Source organism: Brachyistius frenatus, unplaced genomic scaffold (genome assembly GCF_029030835.1).
Source record: "Brachyistius frenatus isolate BFR_SWC_R1_liver_20210118 unplaced genomic scaffold, ASM2903083v1 Contig_123, whole genome shotgun sequence".
Lineage (NCBI taxonomy): Eukaryota > Metazoa > Chordata > Actinopteri > Embiotocidae > Brachyistius > Brachyistius frenatus.
The window spans coordinates 538,432-561,652 of NW_027210722.1; the positions used below are offsets into that span (position 1 = coordinate 538,432).

Sequence of the window (23,221 nt, forward strand, 5' to 3'; positions counted from 1 at the left end):
CTTTTTTTGTTTTAGACAATATAATGCAGAAAAAGATGCTTGGGGTAATTTAACCATCGTTTTAGTTGTGTTTTTAGTAATTTACTGTTTGAATGGACCGATGTTATTTTGGACAATTTAAAGTTTATCGTTTTATCCTCTTAAATATCATTGTCCAAAGTATTTGACAACTGCAGTTCAGTCAGTATCACAATTTTTGAATATTTTTACTTCCTAATATCCAAAAAAATCCATTATCGGTCAGGCTTTACTTTATACTTCAGGTTTCTAAGTATTACTGAGACATGTGCAAATGATTTGAAAGTGTGGCGTGTGCTCATTTCTAATGTTGGAATAAGGAGACAGAAATGGCATATGTCTGATGGCTAAATTATACTAGTGTATTAATATCTTTCTTTGTACGCTTGCACTATTTGTGTATTTAACAACACGGAAATTGCTGATTGGTGCATCCAAAACGTCTGCGAGTTATTCAAGTGGAGAAAACTAAAGATGCTTTAGATAACTTTCAAGCTAACTAAAAGCTAAAACTACAGATACATGCAATGATTTAGTAAACGGAAGTACTGAATTCAAGTAACCTCTTAAAGTTTCTTTTTTCTTGCTAATATTCACACATTCTTGTGAACAAGCTATTTTGACAGATTTTGAAGAGTTAACTCTTGTTTTTAAAATGGTCATCCAGATGGCTGGATTGCTCAATTATGGATCGCAACAGCGAGAACACGCTGCCTCATGAAGAGCATGTGACAGAGCCTCCACCAAGACTAGGAAGTAAAAACTTTTTTTTTTTTTAAATCCGGTTTTCAGAAACAGAGACCGTGACAATAGGTTTTCACACAACCACAGCAACACAAACCAAACATTGAAAGTCGAGCACTCCGGATGTGATTTAATACCGTTTGATTACGGCCCTCTTTCGAACCGGGACAGTTCAGTGACCCAGACGTTGTTCGTGTTAAATAATGCACTCATGCCTAACTGCTTAAAGCTTATCAACAAGCCCTCATTACTTTTGAATGACCTCCTTGGCTGCAACGGTGACAGAAGTGAGATACAGATCAGAGATGAGCCTCCGTGCTCCGGTTACAGAGACGGACTCAGTCAGCCCGAACGCCAGCTCCGTTTCATTCTATAGAACTTTAAACCCGATGGCAGCACTTTAAACTGATTTTTATAAAGCAGAGATTTAAGCTCACTTTGTGAGTTTTAGTTTTTATTTAAACTTCCTTTCTCTATGATTTGAACTCTTGTTTCAGATCAATAACCCCAAAGCAGGAAGTCACATGAACATTTCTTCAGATTAAAAAAAAAAAAAAAAGAAAGAAAAAAAAAGACACTGGTTAAACACAAAGATGAGTTAAGATGACTATTATTAAATTCCAAAGGTCAACCATGTAATCATGTTTTGCACACGGTGTCAAGGCCGAGCGGCGCCCGTTTCATAAGACCTCCACATACCGTTTGGATCATATTTCTGGGAAACCTGACAGGAGAAATGAAGAAGTAAATCTCCTCAGGACTACAGTGATTTATCCAAAAACAAGCCACAGTCGAATGACGCCTTCTCGTTAACTAGAGAACATGGGAACGCTGCAGAACATCAGGCCGCAGTCTGGAAACTTCTAGCCACATCTGGTTGAACTCAGGATGAACAACTTCCTGCTTTACTTCCACAAAGACTCTCCTGTTTCTCCCAAATAGTTTCCCGGCCCCGTCGGCTGTCTACTGTCAACATGCTACAACCATTAAGTTTACCCCAAAACACAGAGTGAAAAACAGACAATTACATCAACCACAGCAGTTTGATGAGTGTCTGAGAGCAGGATTACATTAAAGGAGTTCTTCTCTGGTAGATTGGTGATGTAGATTTTTCCTCATTACGTTCAACACACCTGTAAAAAACAACAAAAAAAACAAACTCTTCTGTCCGCTGTAATTAAATTTCGTGCGACTCAATGCAGTTCCACGACATCAAACACCGAGGAGCTCCTTCACAAGTGAACAAAAGATCAAAACCAAAATCTGCGGATTACCGAGCTGCACATTTAATCAGTGAATGATTTACAGGAATGAAAGATTTAATTTCCAATATCTGATGTAATTTAATGAAATTGTAAAATGTTGCATAAAAAAAAAAAATATTAAAAGTGTAAACGAAAAGAAATAGTTTCAGTCCGATCAGGCATTTCTCAAATCTATCTCTCATTTTCACTTAGTTGTTCAACGGCCTGCCAACGAGAACTCAAACGGAAACTAAAAGCCTGGAATGCTGTAATCGTGCGTTTATTGTTATCAGGGCGGGACGCTGTGAAAGGAATTAGGCGAAGCATTTATCGGCCAAAACTGTAATGACAAAAGACAACATTGTTATCAGGGGCGGGAGCAGCCCCGAGATGGTGAACGACTGACTGAAACTCTAAAAGAGGGGCTTTAATCTTCGTGATGGACAGCTGCGCTGATTGCCCGGGGCTAAAGTTAAAAACTGCAAATGAAAGACACGTCCACCTTGTGTCCGGCTCTCGTGCAATAGTCTGCCTGCCGGTGAAAGCACGCTTTGTGAATTGTGCCTCAGTTTCAAGTGAGAAACTCTGAAGCAGTATTTATAGCCGGGCTATATTTACACACTTCCTGCTGCCTTTCCTCCCCATCTCTTCCCTCCTGTAACAAGTGATTATTTTGACAGCGGCGTGGGGCGCGGAGGAGACGGGCCTGAAGTCACCGCTCGCTGTCAGACTGACACTCCCCGCCTCCCCCGACGTCTCGGTGATGGTCATTATATCTCTCGCACCTGTGCGCGAGAGCGGCGATGCTCGCCGGCACACCTGCGTGAACGATGAGGCGGCTTCATAACGTCAGCGTGATAAAACTCTGAATAACAGTCCCTTCTTAACGGCAGACTGTTAAACTCAATGTAAGCATATGGTGCGTTGAGGCATGCTGGGAAGTGGGGAAAAGTTCAGACTTGGAAACCGCCGACTTCCCGGTTGAGAGCGTTCACGTGGCAACAACAAAAAGGCAAACATGGCAGCCATCCAGAAAATCTGCTCTATTTGCTGCCAGAATACAGAAGAGTGACAAACAACCTCGTCATCACCCATGTAAGACCATCACAGGGACAAATTGGGGTCATTATTTTTTTTTTTGTACATTACAGTTCTACGTGTTGCTTTTAGCACAAAGGCTGTTACCACTTGTCGTTGCCTGTCAACATAGTAATTAGTATTGTTTAATGGACCGACACCCTGCTCTAATTAGTAGGACCTAAATCAACCATAAAAGGACTTTTCACCACAAACATTTCCATGTCGAGTGACGTCAGACCGACTTCTCTGATCTCTCTCTCAAAAAAAAAAAAACTCTGATTTTCCGAGTGTGAAATTCCCAGTTCGTCAGGCGTTCAGGTGATTTCTCAGAAGGTAGGATACTTTCCCGCTTTCCAGTTGCTCATGAATGCGCCAATAGATTTGGTTCTAGAGTTGTTTACAAGTAAAAAATATCCAAGAATAAATTTGTATACGTTTGCACTGCCCTGTGCACTCCTACTACCACCAACGTCACAATAAAGGTCTACAAAGAGTTGTATAGAAACCAGCACAGACACAGGAATTATAGTAGGATCACATGTTCAACAAAGCCGAGGACATTGCTCCAATTAAAACTACATTAAGTTGCCTCCACGAGCACACTCATGTGACACTATGCTGGGCTTAATGACTCTGCGCTACCAGACTGCCAACTGTGTCAAGAGGGTGCTGCTGTTAACAATAAAAGATGTTTATATGTCTAACTTTTTCATCACTTTAGTAAAAAGTTCCGCAGACATGAAGAGTAATAAACTCATTTTAGGGGCCGTGACGAGACGGTCGAATACGCAGCGAGGCCTGAAGCAAAGCACTAACTTCTGTAGCGAAAACATTTCCCCTCGGGGATTAATAAAGTAACTACCTAACCTAACCTCCCTTTGTTAAGTACATCAAAAAGACATACTGTAAGAAGAGGTTTGGTTTTTATCACTTTGAATTTCAATAAAACTTTGAGTCAAGAGCCTCAGGAACCAAAAGTCAAACTGAGGAATTTCCATAAAGATTCCGATCTTAAACAGATTAGAGTAGAAAAATATTTTCGGAGTATTATCTACAACCCTTCTTTTGTCATATCATGCATACAGTGCGGCCCCTGTGGTGAACTTCAATTAAACTGAAATCTTATGTGCCTTTATAACGTATGGCAATGGGCTTAATGTCACCAAGTACAAGTGGGGCCATTGTGATCATTACATTTTAATTGACCATTAATTGTCATATGAATAAATGCGATTAATGACATAATCGTCTTTTTAATGCCAGAATAAGAGCAATTTATTGGAACTGAACATTGGAACATATAAACAGTCCCATTGATCGACAAGTTTTTGCTGTAAATTCAACAAATCGCCTCCAAAAGTTTCAGGCTTCAAACAAAGATTTGCCCACAGCGGTGTTTGGCTCAGAAACTAAATCCATGACGTTAATGTCAACAGATGCTCATCGAAATGTAGTCGGTCGAATATTAGAAGTTGCTAATTCCCAACTTGTGCCATTCAAACATATCAGAAGAAGGAAGTGCAACTACAGACTGTTTATAAAAGTGGACGTAGCTTCTGGGTCTGAAAATGAGGCCGATGTGGAAGTGCAATAGATCGCAATACCACCGAGTGCCACTAGGGGTCGGCTAAAAAAAAAGCCTGCGGGTCCATAGACTCCCATTCAACTTCTCTCATGAAATACAAACACAAGAAAATGTATCCACAAGTTATCTCGGTGTTGTTAGCTAAAGTAACTCCTTCTTATTAGTTTTCTGGCGGTACATCTAAAAATAATCCTGTCATTAATTAGAAAATAAGCTTCACAAAGCCGTGTTTTGGGAGGTGGGGTGGGTCAGTTTGATTGACAGGCCTATAGTTTAAACTATAAGTGGGCGGGGCTTTGTGCCCTCAGGTTTCCAATCAGAATCACTTTAGTACCAACAGAGGATGACGTTAAAATTGCTAGTCAAACCTCCAAATGTGGATATAGTGATGGAAATATAAGTGTTAGTTTTCATCCAGCTGTTTTCATAAAGATGATTGTAAACAAATCAAATGATTCTGCAAAGTGATTGCAGTCAGCTCAAATTAATAAGCAAACCGTTATTAGCTTCCTTTAAATTGTTAGTAGAAGAGAAAATATTACGATGCTGCTTCTCAGCTGATCTGAGCTGTGACCGAATGTTGACCAAACCAATATAAAAAAAAAAAAAAGACTTGTGTAAAAATAGGTCAGACCTGCTGAGAACCTGGACGGCCATAAAGTGAGTCAAAGCCGTGAACAGGTGTACAGTCAACAGGGGTGTCGGCCAGTTCCTACACGGAGCATGTCCCTCGTCTCAGTCGAAGACACTCCACATAAATAACAGTGGTGAGAAGATACAAAGCGCTGTTTTACTACATTACCTGTTTTACTACAGTACCTGTTTTACTACATTACAGAAAGAGCAGGCAGAAATGTTCGGCTTTACCGCCGACCTCTAGTCAAACCTGTTCGGTGTTCGAACCGAGGGCTTAAGAGCATTTTAACCGAAGCAAAAGGTGATGTGCACTCTGATTCTGAACGGTTATCGCTCAATTTATTTTTAACACGCTTCCAGAAACAGGAAATGAAGAACCGACCCTCTCCAAATCATTTAGGTACGCCGCCAGCTCGGCTGCCGAGACACGCAGAAGTGTGACTTCTCCTTTCACTGCACCTGCTGCTCCCAACTCAACCTCCGTCTGTCTCTTACAGGTGTCAGGATCCTGTTTCTGCCTTTACTTTACTAGAAAAATGACATCTTCCTCTCTCAATCCTTTTCATATTCATCCTATCCGTTATTTTCGACAAGAAAACGTGAGCTTCTCAGCTTTAATGGTACTTTATGGCTTTGGATTTGTTTGTGGGTGTACGCAATATCACACTTTAGGTGTAAACATAATCCTTATTAGTCAGCCGGTAATTCTTGGGTTTGGTTCTTTTAAGGGATTTATTTACAGTGAAAAACTCCAGTCTTTTCTTTAAACTTACTATTAAAACAAATTACATTAATTTCTGACCTGTGTGCTGTTTTGAACCATCGAAAGATTAAAGGCGGCAAATTTCTGGATGTAAACTTCCGTTTCTGTCACACACATATTCAATTTCTTGATGTTTTCTTTCACATGTCAGCTACATATATAATGTATATTCTGTAATATTTGTATGGATTTACTTTCCCAAAAACACATTTCAGATCACTAGTTTGAATTGTGTGATTCGAAATATGGCACGTTCTTTCATTTCTACGCGCTGCATGAGGCCAAACTCTTCATATGAGCAAAACAATAACTTTCATATCTGATTCAACTCTTATATCCAAGCAAAGGATCAATTATTTGTACAGAAACATGCAAAAACATACTACAATACATAACATGAATTTAAAGCATACAGTATGTTGTGTATGCGTAAAAAAATGTAAATATCAACAATTGATTGGAGACCTAAATGTCAGGAACCTTGATAATCAGTTTGTTGGAACCACTGAGAAACAAACATTAATCTAAGTAGTGGTCTACTCGCATTACACAAAATGGATTAACTCGTGTTTATGCAAATCTGAGGGTCAAAACTCCATTTACTGTGAATTATACACTCACAAACAGCATTTAAGTTCAATCTTAGGACACAGAAAAGCAATTTTTGTGGTTTTGTGATTGTAAAGACAAGTTCAAGGATCAGGACAATAATGGTGTTGCATCATATTCGAGAACTGAAAAAGATCATGTGATGAATAAAACAGAGAATAAGGAGAGTGACAAAAATAAATTTATTATCCAAATAGCACAAAAAAAAAAAATGTTTTGCTGCCTTTAGCATGGCCTCAGGTTACGACTGTGTGTATCCCTTTCACACAGCAACAGCTTTCGCCATCAATTAGTTATCATTACATGACTCAGGACTCAAAATATAAAATCTCGGCATTTGTTTTGGGGGGGGTGGGGGAGTAGCAAGAAGCCACATGAAATACAAAACTATAAAGACCTCTGTCAGGAGTAAAAAGAGATTAAATGGTAGAAAGTCTTTATGCAAAGTGAGTTTCTTACCATTTTAAATATACCTTGTGTGCAAAGAAACCTGTAAAACACCTTGCTGCTGTTGACATTAAGCAGATGCACGTTGGGCCCTGAAGTGAAAATGTGGGCCCACACTTGAGAGAAAGAGGCCCCGAGCTGCATTTGTAATATTTGTGTGTTTGTATAAAAAAAAAACAAGCCGCTCCTCTCGCCCAAGGACTTGATGTCCGTGGCACTATCACAATTTCACATTTACGCACCAGCATCAGCACAGGTGACTGACAAAGACGCTAAACCTCTTTGTAGTTACGATATCCTACTTTAGGAGGGTTTTTTTTTTCCCCCTCAGACTCCCGATCACTATTCAGAGCTATGTTTGTCCTTCCTATCTTCTTCTTCCTCTATCTCTCTGGACTTTGCCCCCTTGCTGAGGTCATTTGTAGCTCAGGAAACGGATCAATAAACGAGTTCAAATTTACTGGCTAAGTGCTTACCTTGTATCCTCATCGCCATTCAATCCAGCCTGGGGACTTGCATCTGCCTGCTGCAGAGTCAGGTTTCACATGTCCGTGGTGCTCGGGGGGGCTTCTGGGAAACACAGCATCAGCAAGAGAAGTGGTCCAAATCAACACGATTGCACAAAAACAACATAAATATAAATACTTATATGCGTGTGGTCTTTGAACACACTTGTTTAAGGGCTGTGACCAAAACGATATGGCAAATCACAATGTCTTCCTCGTACCAATTTAGCATTTGGGAGGAATTAAACGAGCTAATATCCGTGCTAACGCGGTGTAAACACACTTCTGGAGCTTTAACAGGAATCCTTAACAGCGACTAGTGAAACCAGCCCGTCTACTGATGCAGGTAAGATAACCAGCTCAACAACAACAACGTTAACTGACACACTTTTGTTTTCTTTCTTTTTTTTTTAAATTATTTTTAAAAGCGCCCATTCGTTTTAAAAATGGCTTCATATCAACGTATTCAGAAGGACGAACAAGAGAGGGGAAAAACTTTGCCTGATAGAAAGTGAATTTGTTTTAAAGTCCGTTTTGCTGACCCGAACTCGCAGACAGAAGAAGAAGAAGAAGAAAAAAAAAAAGAGAAGTCAAAAGATAAGCTTACCGAGTGTGGGGGATGTCATTTCTCTCCGGAAACACCGAAACAAAAATTAAACTTTAAAGAAAGGAGCACGAAGATTTCCAACGTGTTGTTGTTGTCGTCGGCTCCTCGAGCCGAGTAAGCTCCTCCGACGGCTGGTTTCCTCGCGCAGCCTGTTGACATCGACTAACTGCGCTCAAGTTCCTTGAAGAACAAAAAAAAAAAAAAAAACAAAAACAACACGCCAGGCCGGAGCAATCGAGCGCGAGCGGCTGGATAACGGGCTCGCTACGCGGCCGGAGGTAACCGATCGACTTTTCGACACAGCTGCTTTATAAGCCTTGACGCAGATGAGGCAGATGTGAGAAAGTAAACCGTGTAGAATGGAAATAAGTTTTTGTTAATGTTACGCGGTGGGTTTCGGACTAATAACGAAATAAGAACAGTACAAAAGAGTTAGGTGATATTACAAAGTTTAAATGACCTAAATATTAAACAACGCCATGAGTGTATTTTAAATTTAAACATTTCCCAACAAAACCGGCCAAACAAACCTAGAAAGAAAATGTGTTTACCTGGTTTTATCAAGTCATTTTTTTACAAGGAAAGCATATGAGGCTAATCAATGTCATTCTTGTCAGTGTGAATAAATACAGCAACTCTTCAGTCTTTCCGAACTATTTGCATCAAAAGCTTGGTGTGGTTTATATGATTAAAAATCTTCAGACTAAACTCTGCATATAACTATAACTGTGCAATATACAATATATCCTGGAAATGTACAATTAACAATATATTGTTATATATACATGCAATTATTATCTGTTTTCTTTATGTTTCAATGTATAGGTCAAGGTGTATTTTTTAAATGTATTTTCTGTGTGTGTGTGTGTGTGTGTGTGTGTGTGTGTGTGTGTGTGTGTGTGTGTGTGTGTGTGTGTGTGTGTGTGTGTGTGTGTGTGTGTGTGTGTGTATTTATTTTATACTGTGGTATTTATTGTTTTACATTTTCCTTAAAAAAATGTTTTGATTATTCTTTTTTTTAATTGCATGCGTATTTGTATTATATTTCTCTCTGTAGGCTACTTTTTTTTTTTCCTACCTGTATCATCTTATCTGATCTGATCTTATCTTATCTTTAAACATATATTTCGGTTGGAGGAAAACATTCAAGGTAAAGTTTAGCCCTGTGATTTGAACAGGGGCACATGTTAATGTGGTGTTGCCATCTAGTGTTGGTGAATGGCAACGGGTCACATGGAAGCTATTCAAGTTTATAATCTGAAAAAAAAAATAAACATTAGACTTGGAATTTTCATGAATTTTTAGCCAGTGATTTTATTATCAGTCTGAATCTTTTGGGGTAAATGTTCTTCTTTCTTTCTTTCTTTCTTTCTTTCTTTCTTTCTTTCTTTCTTTCTTTCTTTCTTTCTTTCTTTCTTTCTTTCTTTCTTTCTTTAAATTCCTATATTCTAAATTACATGTCCACAGTCAACAGTCTTTTAAAGATATATATCAGTAATGACAACTGGCCTGCAACTATGATGCAACACGTTATAATGTCCATAAAAGATGCTGTTGTGCTTTACTGCACCTGTCACGCCCAGGTTTAATGGTTGTACAGTCGTATTCTGGGTCATATGTATCAGCGGAACTGTTCATACCACATTAAAACAAGCAATGATAACCTGTTATATGTGCTTAATTCTGCACACTTTGATTTGGCATTTCTCTCTCCATCTCAGGCTTTTAGAGCACCTTCCCCGTAGCTGGGCCCTATGTTGGCGGTACCATTTTTCACCCCACCATGACACCTCTGTGTGTCACAGTGAACTGCTATATGAATGACACACAACTTTTTCACGTCAGTAAAACCAGACACATTCATAGAACTCAACAGAACACCACAGTGTCATCGTGGTAGTAATTATTTTTTGATATCTGTAAAAATCTTTTAATTTAGCTCATTGTTTTAGAAAGAGAATTTGACTACACAACAAAATCTTTCATTCAGATCCTAAACTTTCAAACAACTTTACATGTGACTCCTGTCACACAAGAGTTTGATGGAGAAGGCGAGGTCCACTGTGTACGCTAACAGTGTGATACTGGCGATCACAGTTTCCATGATAACTAGCTCCATAGTTTTGTTGACGACACTCTGCTGGCCCTTCATCTGCAATATCCGAGTAAAACAGATCACTGTGGCCACCATGAAGAGCAGCACCCCGATCATACTGAAGCCCGCCAACAGTCTGTCAAAAGGTATGAGGCATCGCCCAGAAAGGTCTCCCAAAATCACCACCAGGGTGACTAGGGACATGAGGACACAGACACCGTAGGACACGCCGGACACCCATTGCTGCCAGCCCTGTACTCTACTGGGCAGCTCACGAACCACCTCCACAACCAGGGGGACCATCTGACAGCCTCCCCACAGCTGGAGGGTCTTGAGGAGGCCGGGCATGCTGCCCATGTAGCCCCTCTGCTCGTGGGTCTGGGTCCGGAGCACGTAGGACTCGGAGGCGTAGGCCAGGGCGGTGAGACAGGAGGCCACCGTGGCCGCCACAGGGCGCGGGAACACACTGTCTTGATTCATAACCATCCAGGGGAAAATCACAGAGGTGCTGAGGCTCATCAGCGCTCCCAGCACCGCCGCAGTCACGGTCAGGTTCTTCCAGGATATCGGGATGAGGCTGTGGAACTGAATGATGCTGAGGATGTGGATGAGGAGGGTGAGGGCGAAGAAGAAGCACCAGGTGAACATGCAGAAGATCTTGAAGGTGCCGGGGTCAGAAGAGTGGTTCAACTCTTCGTCTTCTAGAGAGGCCACGAGACTGAAAGCCGTACAGGTCGACAGGACCTCCCACGTCCGCAACACAAAGAGGGGACTGGTGAAGTCTCTGGCCTCTAGCACAATCACAGGCATCGTCACAGTCTGAGGGGATCCAAGAGACAAAATAGGTGTATCCAACAATGTCTCAGTCTCAGTTCCTCTAGATTTATTTTAAAAGTCTTGTGGTTTTAAAAGCTCAACCGACAAGTTGAAATCCCCAAACATCCACCGAGTCTTCTCCAGCAGAGTCCATAGAAAACAAATCTTAAAAAAAAAAAATCCCCCCAAATTCCTTGAAACATAAGCTCCTCTTTCTGCCGTCCGCTCTGCACCGCTTCATCATTTCACATGCAAAGTGAAAAAAAAACCACCTCTTGGAATGTGTTTTGAAGCGCTGCAGACCTCGCCTACTTCCTCTCAAAGGTTGCAGTGCACTTTCATTCTCCACAGAGCTAGGTAGGTGCAAATGACCACAATAAAAAAAAAAGCAAAATGCAAACAAACGCTATACTTCCTCCCACTCTCAGTTCTCATGAAACGCTGTTCCGTTTTTTGGAGGCACCGGTAATAAACGACAGGCCCGTCTGTGTGAAGTTGTGTGTGGTGTATTTATATTAGAGGAGAAGATTTGTTGAGCCCTGATCACCTGAGTAGATCTGTTTGTGAGGGAAAGAGAAGCCAACATCTCCTTTCAATTGACAACACCTGGAGGTGTTTGAGTTGTGTGAAGAGAAGTGAGGCTGTAAACCTTTTATTGCCTTGATTGTGTGCCTTTACGGGAAGGCCTGTGTCCTTGTGTGCGTGCACTGTAGAAAGATTTACAGTAGTTTGTGTGTGCATGCATGTTCTCACAGGAGAAGAGGTTCACCATGCGTGCGCACATATTTACACAATCGCAGAGAGTCCTCGGAGGATCTAGTCACTTTTGTGTAACGGCACACCTGCGCTGTGTGTGTGTGTGTTATAAATAGACCGTGATACATCAGCTCCCTCGAGTCGCACAGCTCAACTTCAAAAACTGGTGTATTTGACAGATGGGAGAAGATTCACTCCTCAAAGACAGACACACACACACACACACACACACACACACACACACACACACACACACACACACACACACACACACACACACACACACACACACACACAAACACAGGCGCACACAAAAAACACACACACGAGTTGAATAACAGCTCAGATGGAAACCGACAGAAAAATTATTTCAGCCATTTTACAAATCTGAGTTATGTTTAATTATTTATTTTGGACAAAAAGGTAAAAAAAATTATTATATATATATATTTTTTTAAATAAAAATCTCACATTGTAAACAGTATTAATTGCAAACCCATCAATTAAGTGCCTGAGTCTTCCAAAAATGATAAATATAAATTATTAATAATAATCTAGTAATTTTAGACACAGAGGTTTTCTGATTTGTAAACTCAAAGATTGCCTTGAATAAAAAAATGTTCATTTCATGAAAATATTCACATTTCCTGTCATGGGTCCCTGTGTGCGCCGTCCTGTGGTCACAGTATAACTTGCAGCTTTTCAGAGGTCCCACAGTGTTGAAGTAGAGATGGGAGGCTGGCTGTGTAACAGGTTGAAAACGCTAAAGTAAAGTTTGTATTATGAAACAGACACCCCTCTTATTTTTTGGAGATACCACTGTGAAGAACCACGCTAACCGAGTGGAGTTGAACTCATCGTGGACTTACTCCACCAGGTCAGTAGATGGCGCTTTCGCGTTTCTGTGGATCAGACTGAGAGACTGTAGTTTCCCTTCAAGCCCAACACGTGGGCGAGTCAGAATAAAATGGCGCTGGCTCATACGTCTCTTCATTGATACACATGTAGTGTAAAATGTGTTTAAAACTCTTTAGTTTACTGTCGCACAAAGGTGAATAATTCAGGAACTACTTTGCTGTGTTTTGAGATGACTGTGACAGACATGTGATGTCTGAGTGGGTGTCAAACTTTTTTTTGTCATGCCCCATTTTGGAGGAAGAAAAATGTTCATGCCCCACCACCCCAACAAAATTTGAACAAAATGGTCCATGTTGAATTTTTATTGAAATAAAAACATTTTGTGACTCCTCCATCTGTGCTTTTTCAAATAATAGAATAAATAAAATTGCAATCACTTTCAAGTAAACCAGATTGCTCCATCTGACAAAAACAAATAAAATGTGCAATCACTTTGTTAGAACAATGCAAACAAAGTTCTATCTGTGCAAAAAAGAACTAATATTTGGCAAAAAAAAGAAGAAGTGCTTATTGTGGCTGCAATAAACCTTTTTTGCACTGAATATCTTTTCAAGATAGTAACAATAAAGTGCAACCTGTAAAAACTAAACAAAACAAGTTCAAATAATTCACAATAAAGAGTATTACTGAGTTTTCACTGCATTTTGTAAGGAGCCAGAGATTATTTAGCTGAAAGATGAGGCAGAGCGATTAACTCTATTTTAGCGCAGATCCTGGGTCCCATACGACGTATGACTCCAGGATTGGCTACTTATTTGCCTGGAGAACATGCCATTCACAACAATAACGTGCAACCTGTGCAAAAACAAAACAAAATTAGTGCAGATATGTGTGAGCCATCAAGTTTTATCGGTATTCGTGGCTGCAATGAGCCTGCTTTCCAATACAAATCTCTTTAAAACGGGGTTGCAGACTTGATACGGCCACTCTCAAATCAGGCTCAATGTTGAGCTTAGATCTGTATTTTGTTTGGAGACGCAACAGCAGAAGAGCCGATCTCACAGAGGTAGGATGTGGCGAAGGGAAGCAGAATGCCCACAGCCCTCTGTCCGATGAGTGGATGGTCCCTCTCCACACCGAGCCAGAACTCACTCCGTGTTTGAGCTGTAAACCTCAGCCTCCGGGTAGAGTCGGACGTGCACACTAAGCTACACGTGAGTCGCCAAGGATCTTGGCCGTCGCGCGTGCGCAAACGTAACCTGTTAATGGCGTAATTTAAACATTTACACGAAAGTACCGGCGAAAATTTAAAATGAAAATTAAATTAATGATTTAGTTTTATGTCCGTGTACTTTGTACTTTTGTAATATGTGAAGTTCTCAATAAAGTTCTTGAAATAAAAAAATTCTGCCTTTCCCCCTGTAATACCACTGCGCCCCACTGCAGGGGCGCGCAGCACAGTTTGAGAAATACTGAGTTAAACCGAATGAATTTGCCGAGAGTAATTGCCGCGGTTCAGATGCTAGTTAGCCTGTTACATGTAGTAAAGCAGGGTTGTGAATGTAATTCTGTGTATCTTTGAGAAATGACTTCATATGCATATACGTATATTCATGTTACTTAAAATGTCACAGCCTTTCGGTGTTTAGAAATGAGTTTCACCATAAAATGTTGTTTCGAGTTGTTTTTATATTGCTGTTCGGCAGTTGCCGCCACCGCCCGCCATGTTGTGCTTTTTGCCAACTGAGTGAGTTTATTGTGAATGTGGTATTTGCAATAGTCATAAATTTAAGTTGGGTAACAGAACAAATTTAATTTTCCTATTGTTTTGAATACTTATGTAAGAGTGTAGTACGGGAAAATATTTTGATATAGAGTCAGAATAAAATGGCGCTGGCTTGATGAAGACGTTACGTCATCGTATGTCTCTTCATTGATCCACAGCGCTGTTTAGCCTGTGTATCACATGTTACCGGTCCAGATACCACTAGGTCTGGCGCCGGTTACAGCTGCAGTAAACAGCAGCAGCAGGAGGTGGTGAACTCACCATGAACAAAATGCAGTGGAAGGAAACTGCAGCTGTGTTCACAACCTCTTTACTGGCAAAATACACAATATCCAGTTTTAGAATAAAAAATATTTATATTATACTGTAGACGAATCATATAGTTTTAAGTGTTTACTGTGTGTTGTATTTTGTGTGTGTACACATTACTGCTGTTGAATGTTGTATCTTGACTTCAAGATATTCATCCAAAGCAGTAATGTAGATATTGTGACAGCTGTTTTAATCGAGGGAACTATTAAAAGCTATTATATTGTTTATATGACATAGGATTTTGTTTTGGCGATCACCAAAAATAGGCTTTGCGATGCTTTGCGATGCAACAGTGATGAATTCAATTTTGTAGTCCTTATTTTATTTAAGCAGCCTTTGTCTACTGGAAAAATGATGATTCTCTATTAAAAGAAAAAGAGCTCAACCATTTGAGACGAGGTGTGAAACACATCCGGTGAGTAAAACTCAATAGAAAAACACTGGTTCATGTGGGTTGTTATGGTTCTCTTGTTAAAGGTGAGACCTGCATCCTTTTACGTAACTAGAAGTCTATAATTAATCCAGTATGAAGCTAATTTACATATTACAAACTGTAAAAACAAAAAAAAACAAAAAAAACATGATGTGAGATAACGGCACACATTAGTCATTACATTTGCATGCATCTGCAAACCTGCAGCACCGAGAGACAGCATGGTTCCTGCACAGGAAGTTTTCTATGTCACTTCAATATCTTTTGTTATTTTTACACACAATGAATCTGTGGAACCTCACGACAGAGGACAGTTAGATTTCTTGATACGGATCAACAGAAAAAGACAAAAGGTCGCTAACTGGTCTAAAAAAAATACAGACAAAACCAACAAAATGCATTTAACTACACATATATTCATACAAAAAAAATATATATATATATCATAATGTGTTACACATCTATTTAAAGCTGTCACAAATAAGAATATCTGATTGTTAAAAAATTATACAACAATCTGCATCTGGAAAGTGCATTCTAATATGAATAAAAATGATAACAATAAACTGTATTTGTGAAGCACATTTCATACAAGAAATGCAGCTCAAAGTGCTTTACGGCAAGAAAACTACATGCAGTGTTTCACATAAAAACAGATATAAAGGAACATTTAAAAAAAAAATTAAAAGAAAGAAAATGCATAAAATGATTGACTATTAGTGATTTATTCATATGAGGTTGAGAGATTCATTTTTATGTATATTAACAGGTAACACAGTGCAGAGTTTTCAGATTAACATGCACCTCAACAATAATAATGTAGTTAAATAGCCAAACATGTGCACGCAATGGTGCAATCACTGGACTTAAAAGAGTTACGACCTGTTTAAATACCTACAAGACCTGTTTAAATGTAATGCGCAAGATTTCTCTTTTGTTTGAGCTGAAGGTATAAAATAAAATAACAATACTCGAATAATAACCAAACGTGTGCTTACGTCATCTGATTTTTGTGTGTCGCTTCTTTACGAGGAACTGCCCTCAAAATGTCGAGCTATAATTATAACTAACAACAGTGGCTTTGGTGTTATTGAAACACACAGGAGTTAATAATATGAGATAATTGAAATACTTTTACTCCAAAAATGAAGCTTCCTCTTCCAGGTAAAGGACCACAGGAGACGCAGTGTGAATTAAGTGAGACGATGAAAACGGAACAAAGACAGATCATGTGACGTGGAGGTTCATGCGGTTTGGAAAACGGGGAAATGTTTTGACGATCCAGTGCAAACAATGAAAATATGTTCTTAGTCCTTTTATTCTGAAAGGTCACAGTAACAGTTTACTATAACAACAAAAAAGACGCTTCTTATGATGCCGAGTTCGTAGTCATGCAGTGTGCAGATTATTTTTGTCGAGTTTTCAGTTAAAATGTTTTGTAGCCTTACAGCACAAACAGACAGAAACTACTGAGTGAGACAGGACGTTTTATTACACATCAAGATGACGAGTCACTGTTATTTATTTTCAAAGTCACTATTTCTGCTCCGTGTTTAAGGGCTTCTAGTGCTGTTATCAAAGAGGATGTCTGTTAAATCACTGTATGTTTCTAAATGAAGAAAATATATAAAACAAACTAGGATGATAACACTCAGTCAGTAGTGCAGTCAGTTGTATTTCGGGGTCATCTGTAATAAATAGAGAGGTCAGGGTCAATAAATTACTTTCATATATGTTGACAACGTAATCTTCTTTTACTAATAACTACATTATTTTTCCTCACTACTAAGCTCAAGAATAATTAGTTTAATAACTTGTTTTTGCATTTCTTTAGCTGCTGAGTCAAACATCATAACTTTAAAGCCAGCACGTGGACATATCTCACATGATGTTTTCCAAATAATTGTACACAGGGTCTGGCAGTGTATCCTGTAAGCTCCTATTCAAGTCAACAGCGCCCTCCATTGGGCGCCCGCTGACTCTACCTGTATGTGTAGGCTGAGGTATGATTACATGAGGTAAATTAAATATTTTTTTGCTGCTGAAAAGAAATCACAGCGTCCACATCCTCGTCCTGAGGAAGACAGAAATATTCCAGAGGATTTTTATAAACTTAAAATCTGTGGAACAGAAGAGTAGCAGTCTCATTGACTGTACACAAGATATATAGCATATCAATAGTCTTCTTAGAAAAGTACAGAATATGATTTTTTTTTTTTTTAGAGATGACGCTTTGTGCTTAAATTAGACATTTTGCCAGTGTGTGAGAACCAGAGGTATTTTAATACATTGCAAGAGAGGGATTCTAAAAGAAGTTGTGCAGGTATCGATGATTGTGACTAACAAAGCAAAAAGAACAACTGATCAGTTCTGCTTCTAACAAACTGAACTCTGACACAGTAATGAATTCTCTCCCGGCTGAGGGGAGAAGGTGACTGACTCCTGCTTCTGGCTTTTATTTACCTTTTAACCGCCCTGATGGAAAATCTGAATCAGGTGCAGCCAATCACCGGCGGAGAGGAGGCGGTACCTGGTGACACAGGTAAACAAGAAAAAGTAGAGTATATGAATTCTCAGTATCAGTCGCGCCTCTAAAAGCAGATGTATATCTTTTTTTTTTATTTTTTATAAATGTTTAGCTGAATAACACATTTGTAGATCCCGTATTCACAGAGCAGCTCTGCGTGAACAGAAAAACAGATGTTTGTGAACTTGTCAGGGTGAAGTGTGAAGCGTTGGTGTGACTTCTCTCACACCATCTTTTTCTGTCTTACACAACATTTCTTCTGAACAACCATTTAAAAGGAGAGATTTTTTTTGTAATTTTTTTTATCCATAATATAAAAGTTATGTTTCCGAATAAGAATCGTGCACAGAAACAACCTCACTAATAACGTTACGTTTTGAGAAACATCACATTCTGCTGCAGGTCATTATTAAGTTCCAAAGAGAGTTAATTCATTCATCTGTTTATTTTTGTGTGCATCCTGTTCGGGGAGGCTGGAGCAGGATCTGCTCCAAACACAACATAAGTTAAGGGTTCGTTCAGTGGAATCAGTCTGCAAATCTTCCTTTAAACAATTAGGAAGCTCAAACGTTACAGGTGTTCATATTATTTACTTATAGAGAATAGGAAACCGTGCTTTCCTCACATTGGTGATTGTGACATTATTCTGTTGTGGAAATCACTACATGGGCTCAGGAACACTTCCTTAAACCTTTTTACACTTCAGGTACCAGATGGTAATACTGCAATATATCAATTTTGAACCCTTCTTCTCCTTGTGTTTATCTGCCCTTTCTGTTAGCACTGGGATTGCTATGTAGTTGTATATTTATTCATTTATACATTTCATATATTACAATTGTCAGATGTTTCTCTTTTTTTTTAAGGTAAATTATCACATATCATTTTGGTTCTTTGCTGCGTGTTAAAAGCAAACGTCCTGTTGGTGCATCAGTTTTTTTTGTGTTCTGGCACTTGCAGGGCGTGGTGTGAGTCAAATTTAAAACTTGTTAGAATCTGAAATATTAAACAATCTTTCAAAACTCCACCTCCTGGACATCAGTACAGTATTTTATGTTGGACTTTGTGAACCACTGAGCAGAGCTGACTGTTGACACTCAAGGTAACGTAAGACACCGGAAAGCTTGAAGAACTGTTTCATGCCTTTACATTTGTATTGAAGCTGTACACTAAAAGTTTAACTCAGATTTTTCCTTTTTGTTGTTCTTTATTTCTTCCACAGATGGCAGCACTGTGGACACTCGTGGTCCTGTTCTGGACGTGGACTCCTCCGTGTCTTCCCTCCAGCGTCACCTTCATCGGATCACCTCAGGAGTGTAAGAGGGCTCAATTCGTCCCCGGTTACAATCTCGGTGGAGAAGGCTTCGACATCGTCACCATGGAGAGGAAAGGCGCCTACGTCATCGACACCGAAACCTGGACGCTCGGAAACGGCACGTGCCGGCTGTACCAGAACGTCTACATGAACGAGAAGCAGAAGGTCCCGGCGTCCGTGGTGGACTGGAGAATCTTCCCACAGTGCGAGTTATCGGTGTCCAGTAAGCTCTACGAGTCTGCTGAGTCGCTCATCAATGACTCGACCTCGGCGGTGACCAATAGCTGGAAAATCGGCCTCGACATCCCGGGAATCGGAGGCGTTGGCTTCGGAGGTTCCCACTCCAGAGCTTCTAACTTTGCTGCGCAGAAGTCGAAACAAGATCGCTACACATTCTTACGCCATTCGGTCCACTGCAAGTTCTACCGGTGAGACATTTGTCCTCTTATCAAATCCAAATGTAGGCTAAGAAAAGTTTAACTCCCGTGCGTGCTAATTCTTGACTCCAGTGCAGAAGTTATTTCATTTCTTTACAGTGAAAAACGTTCTTATGTGATTGTTGTGTTTCACAGCTACAGACTGACAGCAAAACCTCCTCTAAGTCACGAGTTTGGATCGGCCGTGAACTCCCTTCCTCCCTATTCGTCCGGGACCCAGCAGTTATATCACGATTTGATCGATACGTACGGTACACATTACAGCACACAGGTGAGTCTAGGAGGGGAAGTCAATGCCATCACCGCTGCTAAGACCTGCATGGCGACCCTGAGCAAGCTGTCGGGGACGGAGGTCAAGGACTGTCTCTCGGTCGAGGCCTCGGCTAGTTTTAAATCTCCTGTCAGCATCAGTGCCATGTTTGAACACTGTAAAAACAAGAAGAAAAGTCTGGGCTCCGGCCAAACTTTCAGCAGCATGTTCAGTGAGCGGGACACGATCGTGACCGGAGGAAACCTCAACTCAGCTGACGTCCTCTTCAAAGGTCAGTCGGACCCCTCCGTCTACGACCGCTGGATAGATTCTCTGAAAACCATCCCCGGTGTTGTCCGATACAGCCTGAAGCCACTGCACACCATCCTGCCCTACGCTCATCCCGCCCAGGCCGGACTGAAGCAGGAGGTGGAGAATTACATCAAGAGAAACGCAATGTCGAAGAAGTGTTCGGAAAGCTGTAACATGGGCCAGCGGTCCAACAGAAGGGATCCGTGTGATTGCGTGTGCTACGGCAACCAGATGGTTGAGTCCAACTGCTGCCCTGCCGAGAAAGGTCTCGCCACGCTGACGGTGTTCAGGCTCTACGCCAAGGATCTGTACGGGGACGTTCATACTCAGACGGACGGCTCGGTGGAGGTTAAATACGGCGACCAGATAACGTGCACCAGCATCATACCCAACGACGATAACCCCAGATGGTCGGAGACGTTACAGTTCGAACCCATCACACTGAACATGTGGGAAGAACTGAAGCTGAGCGTTTACGATGAGGACACGAGATGGAACAGCGACCTGCTTGGGAAGTGTTTTGTGAAACTGCAGAGCGGGACGTTCAGCCGGAGCTGCACGTTGAATCACGGCACCCTCTTCCTGTCGTACACGGTGAAGTGTGCACCGAGTCTGGGTGGAAACCAGTGTCAGGATTACATTCGGTCTCCCATGAGTTCCTCTTTGGCCCGGGTCTTCTACACCAGGAACGGGGTCCTCGTTGGAGACACTGATGGGAAATGTCAGACCAGCTTGTGATGTGATATCCAGTGCAGAGTTACCTTTACGTTGCTTTCTTTTCCAGTAGTTCATTTATGCTGTTTCGCTTCTGCAATGTTGGTTTTCTGTGTTTATCATGAGAAAACATAATTTCCTCATGTATTCATTTTTCAAATTAAATAAAAAATTTTTTTTTTTTAATTTTCAAGAACATAACATGTAAACACTTTATGTTTTCTGTGTAATTAAACCTGCTAATAAAGCATCTGCAGCAACAACATCAGAATCTGTTCATTTTTATGATATGAAGTCTACTTTTTTTTAAATAGTCTTTTTTTCTACATGTAGGACAGAATAAACTGTCCAAAAATGTTGTCGGGACGTATGTTATAGTGGGAGAGAGAAGTTATCATATGTGAAACAATGGGCAGTGATAGTTCTGTAGGATGTAGGGACCACATGTCTCTGAAAACTGCAAATTTTAGTTTATTTATTTTTTTATTTAAAATTTAATTCATTGTTTTATTTTTGCTTCTTTGATTATTTGTAGTTTGAGGGTTTTTTTTGTGATGATTTGTCATTATTAGGTTTTGTGTTATGTTATATATATTTTTGTATTAATTAGTTTGGTTATTAGGGGATTTATATTTAGTTTTGTTTGGGGTTTTAATTTGTTTGATGCGTAACTTGCTGCTAGCAGAGAGACAGAAACAGAGTCCACAGAGTCCAGCATTGCAGTCGTGCATAGGAGGAGGCAGACGGAGGTTTGTTCTCTCCAGGATTCATTTCATTTACAGTCGCAGGTAGAAAGAGTGAAACAGGCTGATCGCAGGTGCAGCTTCATTACGTATCGACTCTCAACTGATTCAGCTCAATTGATAAAAATGCTCCATTTTCCAAAATCAGTGTCAAGGTTTTGAATCCTGCCTTAAATGAATCAGACATATTTGGATGAATTACTTTTGGAAAAAAGATTTCATAAGATACTTCAAAAACTAAGAATATTATAAAACAGTTGTATAAAAGTAGCATTTTCCTCAAAAAGCTGAATGTTTTGATAGCTGAACGGTTTCTTTGACTTTTTTTTAAGAGCAACTATCAAGTAGAAAATGTGCACAACCCATTTTACAGCCCATATCTGTTTTTTACGTGGGTGTTGAGGGTTAATTTGCTGCCACCTGCAGGCCACCTCTCTAACCTTCACTGCTGCTGGCGTGTCCACATGTCTGAATGAAAAGCTGTTTACATGCAGCATCTTGTTTTAGGACATTCTGTTTTAATTTGTTGAGTGCTGTAGATGATTTGAGTAAAGTGTTGCTCAGTCGATCTGGAACTGGGTGTGAATGTGATTTACACCCTGCAGGGAGAAGAAGTTAATTTTGTGAAGAACATCTTAGAAATGTTGCATGAATGAAAAGGAGTGTTTGTGTGGCTGCCGGCAGCAAGCTGTAAATCTTTCATTGTCTACATGTTCAAGCATCCATGCGCATGTGTGTGACTCTCCCAAAGGTTTTTATTTCTGCAGATCAGTGTTTGCGTGTTCTTCACAGAACTGATACAAGTATGTTGCTGTGTGTGTGTGTGTGTGTGTGTGTGTGTGTGTGTGTGTGTGTGTGTGTGTGTGTTGTGTGTTTACACAAGCACAAAGAGTCCTGTGAGAATCCCGACCAATCACTTTGCCTCCTGCACCTGCTGTCTGTTATAAATAGACGGTGGATGCATCAATTCCCTCGTGTCAAACAGCTCAAGTTCAAAAACTTCAACTGTCTGTTTTGACAGAAGGGAGAAGACTCACTCCACAAAGACGCACAATGGAGGTAAACAGAGGTAGCCTGCCATCACAAAGTCACAGCTGCAGTGTGTGTGTGCTGTTTGTATGCATTTATTAACTGCTTACAAAAAAAAAAAAGGTTAAACAGTAACCTGGTTTAGCTGAAGGTTAATACACTTACATTGAAATATAATCAGTTCCCCAGCAGACGCTGATGTCTCTGCAGAATCCCTCATAAATAAATATGAAAAAAACATGTTTCTAAAATGTACAGTAAGTCCGTGAATTTGTCTTCTGCTGCAGAAAAGTGCAGAAGCAAAACAGCTGTCATGAATATCGCACGTTTACAATCAGTTTTTAACATGAAAGTGCTGCCCCCGTGTGGTAACAACATGAACCGCAACAGTCTCAAACAGATGGAGGGGTTGCCCTGCAGTACAGGAGGAGCAGCAGCAGAGGGTGAACAAACATCTGCATCCTATGAACAGAGCAGCAAACACAGGAAACTCCACCTGACTCCTCAGCACACATGTAAACTGTTTTATAAACTATTTTATAATAATATGTGCAGTAAACTAACAGTTTCCTTTAATACCAGACGCTGAGAAAAACCAA

General features: G+C 40.3%; 3 protein-coding genes across 6 annotated transcripts in view; 1 reads left to right on the forward strand and 2 right to left on the reverse strand.

Moving 5' to 3' along the window:
• The window catches only part of LOC138629867 (testis-expressed protein 2-like), a 34,794-nt gene extending 25,761 nt beyond the window's left edge, over positions 1 to 9,033 (reverse strand). For 2 of the 4 annotated variants that reach the window (XM_069713845.1, XM_069713841.1), the window contains exons 1-2: positions 8,240 to 9,033; positions 7,603 to 7,696 (exon numbers count right to left, since the gene is read on the reverse strand). The gene's annotated coding sequence lies outside the window, so the exon portion shown is untranslated. Of the gene's footprint in view, positions 1 to 7,602; positions 7,697 to 7,798; positions 8,036 to 8,239 lie in introns of those variants that run through there. The other 2 variants (XM_069713842.1, XM_069713844.1) reach the window with 2 other exon arrangements.
• Positions 9,034 to 9,129: 96 nt separating this feature from the next.
• Positions 9,130 to 11,386, reverse strand: LOC138629868 (myeloid-associated differentiation marker-like). Its single transcript, XM_069713846.1, has one exon. It carries the CDS (start codon positions 11,142 to 11,144, stop codon positions 10,251 to 10,253), a length of 894 nt encoding a protein of 297 aa, XP_069569947.1. The 5' UTR covers positions 11,145 to 11,386; the 3' UTR covers positions 9,130 to 10,250.
• A 7,658-nt stretch (positions 11,387 to 19,044) lies between these two features.
• On the forward strand, positions 19,045 to 21,084 carry LOC138629877 (perforin-1-like). Its single transcript, XM_069713858.1, has 2 exons — positions 19,045 to 19,565; positions 19,710 to 21,084. The coding sequence occupies exons 1-2, from the start codon at positions 19,045 to 19,047 to the stop codon at positions 20,872 to 20,874; spliced, it is 1,686 nt and encodes a 561-aa protein (XP_069569959.1). The 3' UTR covers positions 20,875 to 21,084.
• The last annotated feature ends 2,137 nt before the right edge of the window (positions 21,085 to 23,221 follow it).

Coding starts and splice junctions, on each gene's coding strand:
- LOC138629868 (XM_069713846.1), bottom strand. CDS start 11,144: ATGCCTGTGATTGTGCTAGAGGCCAGAGACTTCACCAGTCCCCTCTTT.
- LOC138629877 (XM_069713858.1), top strand. CDS start 19,045: ATGGCAGCACTGTGGACACTCGTGGTCCTGTTCTGGACGTGGACTCCT. Junction 19,566..19,709: donor GTCCACTGCAAGTTCTACCG/GTGAGACATTTG, acceptor TGTGTTTCACAG/CTACAGACTGACAGCAAAAC.